Source organism: Fukomys damarensis, unplaced genomic scaffold, assembly GCF_012274545.1.
Source record: "Fukomys damarensis isolate Sample0158 unplaced genomic scaffold, DMR_v1.0_HiC HiC_scaffold_10, whole genome shotgun sequence".
NCBI classification, from domain to species: domain Eukaryota; kingdom Metazoa; phylum Chordata; class Mammalia; order Rodentia; family Bathyergidae; genus Fukomys; species Fukomys damarensis.
The window spans coordinates 14238101-14246368 of record NW_022900922.1 but is presented as its reverse complement, the minus strand read 5'-3'; the positions used below and the strand labels follow the sequence as shown (position 1 = coordinate 14246368).

Below are 8268 nucleotides of genomic sequence, written 5' to 3'. Positions count from 1 at the left end.
AGGCACGTTCGCCCTGCTCAGCCAGACTGGAGAGCGCATCGGGGACTTGGCGCTCTTCTACCGTCTGACGGACTTGGGCGGCAGCCAGCTGGGCTCTCCAGAGCCACCTGCCTCTCTCGCCTCTTCGGCTGGGGCGGAGGGGACAGTGGTGGGCCAAAAACTGCGGCCGATGCCCCACCTCCCACGGGAGAAGCGACGGCCGTCGTCGGCCCCGGAGCTGCGCCCCAGGGATACAGACCAGGCTGCGGGGACCCCAGCGGCGCTGCAGGATGATAGGAAGGGAGTTTTCCGTGCCTTGGACACCTCTGACACCACAGGTTGTGTAAAGAGCCTCAGAACCCACTCCGCTGTTGCTCCTCCGGCTGGTAGCAGCGGGAAGAGTGTCAGCCCCCTCGATGAGAAAGTTGCAGAGCTGGACTTTGAAACCAACACATTTTGCCCTCCTCCTCTCTATTACACTCACTTGACCCCAAAAAAGACACCTCCGGCACGGATTAAAATCATAACCGAGCCGCAAATAAATGTACCTGTGCAGTTAGATGGTTCTTTTCCGGAAAAAAGCCTGGTAAATTCTCCAGCGAATCCGAGTCCTGTAAAACTTACAAATTCAGCAACACAAGAGAGAGCTGGAGTGCTTGTAAGTCCTCCACATAGTCAGGATATAGAAGCAAGTAATCAAACCACATGTCCTCCTCAAATTGAGCAAAATACAATTAATACAATAAGGCAATTGCCTTTGTTAAATGCTTTGTTAATTGAGCTGTCATTGTTGTACAACCAACCCATGGCGAGTCCTACTCATGTACATCCTCATTTATCCTGGTTGTACAGAACTCAGGACAAGATACCAGAATCTTATGCCAAGTCGACTGAATCTGAATCCAAGAAGCATCAGCTTTCTGTGGGACAACATAAAAAGTCAGTGAGTCTTCAATATAAAAAAAACCAAACTGAAAAGCTTAAGAAAGATAAATATTTGGAAAAAAGCAATGAAAATTCCCAAGTAGGAGTTACAAGGAGGAGGCTACTTTATGGCTTAACAAATACGCTAAGACTACGTTTAAAGAAAACAAATCCCGATATGTTGGTAGTACAGGAAAAGAGAGAACACTATAGAAAAATGCAAGCACAAATGTTAGGTACTAAATGTAGAATTACACCATCCAAAATTAAAGAGCAACTTTTTGCAGAACAAAGTCAGCAGCCACAACTCCCTGAAAATAATTATTTAGGTGGAGATGCATCTCTTGTTGAAAACAGTAATACCTCAAAGCAAATTAGTGGAGTTTTTGGTGAGCCAAGCGTGACTGAGGAGAGTAAACTGAAACAAGCAACTGAAGAAAGGACAGGTGATTGTAAAAACAGAACCAAAAATGGTATATTGGGGGGAATTAGAAGTCCTGAAAATTCCATCATTCCAGAAAGATTTACTCACACAAATATTTTGGGAGGAAAATTGGTAAAGAGAGTCCAAAGTCCATATGTGTTCCAACAGGATGCTGTCGACAGAACTTTAGATAAAGAAATAGGTGGCTGGCAGGTCAAAACAACAGGCCATGATGTTCTTGGTGCTGATATGAGTGAAAACAGGCCAAGTAAAAATAGTTTCTGTGAAAGCATCTCAGAACTAAAGTATTCTGATGACTTCACCAGCCCTTGCTATTCTGAAGATTTCCACACCACTGAGGGGACTAGCAGAAGTTTGATAAGTTTACAAGCTCCTGATAGCAGTTCAGGGGCAGAGAATCCAAAACATGGTTCAGATACAAGTAAGTCTAGTGAAGCAAGATTGTCCGAAAGGAAAAATAGTGATGAAAAGAGTTCTATTCTTAGCCCACCTTTTTCTGCTGGATCACCAGTACTCTCAAAAGGGAGATCTTATTTTTCAAAGAATCAGGGCAGAAGTTTGGAGGAAACATCTAGTATCTCTATTGGTAATTTATCTTCATCATATTCAACTGAGGAAAAAGAAAGCCAGATGGACCAAAATGGTATGTGTAATTCTAAGGTTATAAAGAGAGGTCAAGGTGTTACTATTAAAGGAGGAACTAGTGGCAAGTCTTTAGAGAGAAGCCATTCACCACGGACATCTCAATTGAGTTCATACTTGCCATCTAATTTGTCAGAACTAGAGCTCAAGGACCTGGATAGCAGTACATCAGATCACTTTGGAGAAGATGATGATGACATTGGACCACTAAGTATTTCCAAGCAATGCAAAGATATCTGTGAGTTAGTAATAAATAAACTTCCAGGATATACAGTGTGAAAATAGTGTTTTTAAAAATGTTTTTACAACCTACTTGTACAGTTTGTGAAAAAATTTTAATAACTTTTATTACGTTATGTGAGTAGTTCTAAGAAATGTATGTAAGTTTATTATTCCTTTAATGTTTAAATAGTATTTACCATTGAATCTGATCATATTGATCATGAAATCACCTTGTAACTTAGGTAAGTTTTCAAGTTGTTTAAGAATAAAAATAAAGTATATCTTTCTAAATTTCTCTTAAAGCATGTTTTAAACTATAGATCATTCTGAAGCTGTTTTCATGTGTACCATTGAAAAAAGGGTAGTTAAGAAAGGCTAGCCTTAAATGTTAATGGGAATAAATCATTTAACAAATGTAGAAGTCTTAGGGTGTGAGATCCAGAAAGGTAAACGATAAAAAATACTCAAAATATAACCCCTGCTGTTAGAAGAACTCAGTTTATATAGACACAAAGTCTTTGACAGGTACACATTCCACATCTCTAACAGGTGGAGACCTTTTTACATGCTTATAGGCTATGTGTTTTTTTAAGCCACAGTTTTTATGAATATTTGATTAATGTTTGTCATCTACTGGGCTTAAGTTTTGTTATGAAAAGACCTTGTGTTTTTTGCATATCCATATTAATCTCTGGCACATTTCCTAGCAGGTAGTTAGGGTACAATAAAAAACATTGTTGTATAACATTTAAAATATCTAATGGGAGGATAGAGCATGATGCAGTAAAAACAAGGTGAAACCCTAAAAAGAAACCAGTGAAAATCATTATTAAGCTATGTGTAACTAATATTTTTATTTTGCTGGATGTAAAGAGAATAAAGTTCTTTGAAACACTTGGAAAGGGGAGCTAAGAAAAGTATTATCCTGTACAGTCATTTCGGGTTTTAATGTCTGAAAGCTTTCTGTAGAACCTAGTAATCATTTACCTATTTCATTGACTTTAGACTATTTTGTGTTCAAATATTTGCATGTATTTTCTTCTAGCTGTGTTATACTTCTTTTATTTTTAGAGCTTTTATTATGTCTAATCCTTTTTGATAAGTGAAGCAAGGTCCTAATTTTTCCTTTTTTAAAAACGAGTAACTATATTTTACATTCTAAGTGATAATAGTAGATAAAATTTTGATTATAAAGGAACTGTATGTTTTGTTTAAGGGATCAATATAAATAAAAGTGATGGGAATGAGCATGACATTTGTGGGAGATTGGGAGTTTTATCTTGATTAGGTTCATGGTACTGAGTGGTAGAAAAGAAATTTGTTGAGTAAGAAAAGTCCCAGGTTGTAGAGAGCCTTGAATACCAAGCATAATAATAAAATCATAATCAATAGGATCAGTAGGTTATAAATGAATACCAGTAAGTTGTCATGATATTTTTAATATTGAAAGTAATTATTTGGAGGTATAGAAATTAGGCCGTTAAAATTTTGGAATAAGAATTTTTATGGCTAAAGACATCTTAATTTTTCTATAAATATAATGTATATAGTGTATCATCTTACAAAATCAAAATAAAATCAAGTGCTGTAGCTACTCAAATGATACATTGTGCAAATTATTTCATAGCCATTTTCAATTACTGTAGAAAAAATAAAAATATAAGCAATATTAGAATCTTCAAATTAAAAAAACTATTTCATTAATAGTAGGTTGGCCAGGCATGGTGGTGCATACCTGTAGTCCCACCACTCAGGAGGCTGAGGCAGGAGGATTGCCACAAGTTTGAGGCTGGCCTGGGCTACATAGTTCAAGGCCAGCCCGAATTACAGAGCAAAACCCTGTTTCAAAAAACCAACTCCCCCAAAACGAGTCTCTAGATCATCTCTAATGAGACACTGTGAGGAAGGTGATGAATTTATTGTATCAAAGTTGGAAAGTGAGTAGCTGAATAGCTTCTCTTTGTGTTATTCCATGACTACTAATTTCTATAATTGTATTGGTTTTGTATTTCTAAATTCTATACTCTATAAACTTTTTAAAGATTTTCCTAATAGAAACTACTTGTGAAGCCTGATTTGATCCTAGTTGATTCAGATTACTGAAATAAAAAGATCGGGTAGGTCACAAAGAAGGGAGTTCTGTCATTCCATGGTAAAGTTAAGCTTTGCAATCCAGCTTTTCTGAACAGCCTGGATATCTGAACTGCTTTGGACAAAAGTGAATGGGACTAAGAAGCAAAATGAGCCACAGACATGGCATTAGGGCCTTTGTATAGTAAGTAATGCTTACGCCTTAGGGAGACTGCTGTCTGTTATGATAAATCCTTTGAACTATTGTTGTAAACACACTCACAGAGGCCCGTAAAGAAGCAGACAGTATGTAATTTTCTTCCTCTGCATAGTGATGACATCTTCATATACAAAGAACTATTGCACTGAACTTCTGTCATGCACTTGTGGCTTTCTGTCGAAGGTTACCCTTCACCTCTTAATTTATAATTTTCTTCATGTACAAGCAGCGAATTTATTACAGAATTCTACTTAGGAACCATAGGGAGTGCATATAGGTTAGTACCTATAAGTTAAATAAACTTTTCTTTCAAAAGATTGAAACAGCTTTCCCCTGATGAGGTGAGGCACAGAAAAAGCCAGAGGCAGCATGAAGACTTCTGGCTGAGGAAGAAGACTGCACAGCTCAGAAAGCAGAGCCTCTAAACCAAGCAGCAGGAGCCTCTCCAAAAATCACCTAAGCACAACATAGAGCTTTGTGTAGGTCAGGGCAGTGGGGTTACAAACCTGCCATTTAGTTAGGAAGGCAATTCTGAGCCAAGACATAAGACAGAAGTTTCTAAAATAGCAAGAAAGGAATGCATCCAGGCAGGGGAAGCAAACCTGAGATTCTCCTGCATATTTCCAGCAAGTAAAGGCTTTAAGGTCCCCTTAAGTTTGCGTTATTGTTTGCCTGGATATTTCACATCTTTTCGTGGTAGGTACACAGAAATGATCCTTTGCTTCATATTCCTTTGAGGTTGGGGTAGGAGTCAGTGAGCAGGTAGTGAGCTGTCGTCCCTGTACATCGTGACAAAATAGCCAGAAGCAGGTGTGAGAATAAGGTAGGAAGGGATGAAACTTAGCTTTTGAATCACATAGTAGGAGAACTTGGCATCAGGAGGCCAAAATTTGCTTTGAGAGCAGGGCAGGGTAAAGTAGTTAAGCTCCTGAGTGACAGTGAAATGAGGATAGTCAAACATTAACGTTGAAATGGAGTGGGTCTGGGAGTGAATTGGTCACTGTGGGATCTGAAACCTGTCTTGTGGCTTCTGGCTGAAATGTTTCATTCATTTCCCTTTTATTTTCCTCTCAGGTTTTTTTTTTTTTGAAGCAGACATGTTTTATTGACTGACCAAATCATAAAGGCACCATGGCATATGTACCTTAGCATCTCTATTTTCCAGTGAAAAGCAAGGCCATCATTCTAGTGAGAGCCTACCCCTCATGCTGATTCTAATAAGCCTGTTGGTCTGGTCTTCCATATTTCCAGCATCTCCACCGTCCACAAAAGGTGATGGTTTTCTTCATTCCAATTCATGAAGAAGAGGATTGAAGAGCCACAGAAAGTTATTTGCCCCTCTGAAGCATTTTCCAACAGTATAGATCTCATGAATCAGACCCTCCATGCAGAAGATGCCATATTTACCAAGAGATCGAGCAACCGATGAGTCATCTGTCAAGGTAATTCCCTCCTTACTAATTTTGCCATAGCCAGGATTGTCTCTTGGTTCATTTACTGTCTTCAGGTTTGAACCCCGTGCAATGGTTCCACAACTCTCTCAGCATGTTAATTGAAGCCTTGTTGAGCTTAACAAAGACCATTTAAGATTTGATGAAGACGAAGAAGCTGCAACACCTTGCAGACCTTTGGGCTCACACCATGGATACCCATGATCTAGATGACAAATGCCAATTTGGGTTCTGCAGGTACATAAATGTCGTCAGCTTTTCTTACCATCCTAGCCATTCGAATCTCAGCTCTGTGCATCTGTCTACACTCCTTATGGTAGTGTCTAGCTTTTTTTGTAGACGAACTTCCTCCTTGACTTTCAAAGCATCTTTTGGGCAAACTTCTTTCTTGGAGTTTTACCTTTTGCTCTGCAAAATGTCCAATTTTTTCTTAAGAGTTTCTGACACAGCAGCAACCTTCTTTTTCTTCTTTTTGACACCTTTGTGCTTTTGGCCAGAAAAGAGTTCCTCTTAGTTTAAGTATAGTTTCCTTGAACGATCTAGTTGAACTATATGAACAATGGGAAATGGATTTGGTTGTGGCTCATAGTTGAACTGAAGTCCTGAGGGAGGAGCTGCATACCATGAAGCCTCCCTGTAGAAATAGGCAGTGGGGCTCATTGGTGCCTCTCCTTGCTAGCAAGAGACTTCTTCAGCTGTTGTCTACAAAAAACCTCAGAGGGCTTCACATTTTGCTTTACTAAGGGAAACTGTTCAATTACAGAGCCTCACACCCATTAACTGTATCTCATAACTTGAAATGTCTACGTCAACTCTGGAGTGAATTGGGGTTGAGTTCTGGGCTTGGAGTGACAAAATAATAATAATATAATAATTATGGAGTGTTTTAGATACAAAGAAGCCAATTGCCAGAGGAGTTGCTCTGAAAATTACTACTTGCATATTTAGAATCTTTAGGAACGTTATTAGCTTAAGGGAAAGACTTCTATCTGGGACAGCCCCTAGAATGGACAGTTGCTGCTTGCTGGCTGGCCCTCCACACTGCCCGGCTTCTGTGGTGGCCGGTAGCCAGCCATTTAGCAGGCAGAGCGCATGTTTCCAAGTGAAATCACCTTCCGTTCTGATTTCTTGGTGCTCCCTTCCTACCTCACTGATCATGGCTCGTCTTTGCGTCATCCACCCAAGAATCAGCATGAGAGGTAGGATCTTACTAGAATGATGGCCTTGCTTTTCACTGGAAAATAGAGATGCTAAAAATTGTAGTTTGATGAGATCACCGTCATTGTCACTACTTTAACTCTGTTGTCTGTTTACACTGAACAGCCTTCAGCAATTTAGGAAGGGCTTTTGTGGTCTCATTTCATCCTCACAGGAGCTGAGTATCTATGTAGATGAGGAGACTGAGGCTGTTTCTATATTTATATTCTTTCTCACTTTCATAGAGACATTGGAAGTTTCTTGGCATAAGAAATTAATGTTCCTTCAATACTTATATCATTTCTAGAAATAGGGTTGATAACAGTTCCCTATAAGTAGATAAAATTCCAATTTTGTTTCTTATGTGGTGAGAATATTTAACACAAGCCCTTCCCACCTAGCGAATTTTAAGTATAGATGCATTACTGTTGACTGTAGGAATAGTGTTGTACAGTAGATCTCTAGCGTATATACATCTTGTTGGACTGAAACTTTATGCCTGTTAGCATCTTCCCAATTTCCCTTCACCCAAAACTGAGAGGCCCTGCATTTTACTCTTTGATCATGTTCAGTGGATAATTTTATATATTTTCAAATATCACCTTAAATAATGGAATTATGCAGTACCTTTCTCTGACCTTGTGCTTCATCCATGTTGTTGCATATTACAGAATTTCCTTATTTTCAAAAAGTGAGCAGTATTTCATTGCACCGATATGCTACATTCCCTTTATCCATTCATCTGTTTGTAGACGTTTAGGTTGTTTCCACATCATGGCTATTATGAGTAAGACTGATAGAAAAGTAGAAATCCTACTACCTCTTCAAGATCTTGATTTCATTTCTTTGATACTTCGAAGTGGGAAACTGCTTTTATTTTTGTGTATTTTATCTGTGTTTCCTAACTAAGTCAGTTGTTTTTATGAATCAATCAGTTGTTTTATGTATGCTTTCCTGCATCATAAAGAAGTCTATACTGTTATAGATCTAGGTATAGTGGCAACGATGAGCTTACATTGTTAGAGTTAGAAATGAAAGGTTAAGTTTATAGGCATTTGGAAATACAAATTATGTAATTCAGCTCCTTCATATGATAAGTAAGGTGCATGGTCCAGAAA

At 38.6% G+C, this 8268-nt stretch overlaps 1 protein-coding gene and 1 pseudogene across 1 annotated transcript in view; one reads left to right on the top strand and one right to left on the bottom strand.

Annotated features, from left to right (window-relative positions):
- Positions 1-2269, top strand: part of Map10 (microtubule associated protein 10) — a 2959-nt gene extending 690 nt beyond the window's left edge. The window contains exon 2 of the mRNA XM_010622006.2: positions 3-2269. Coding sequence (XP_010620308.1) covers positions 3-2269 — 2267 coding nt within the window. The remainder of the gene's footprint in view (positions 1-2) is intronic.
- A 3393-nt stretch (positions 2270-5662) lies between these two features.
- Positions 5663-6336, bottom strand: LOC104860776 (annotated as a pseudogene).
- Positions 6337-8268: the final 1932 nt, after the last annotated feature.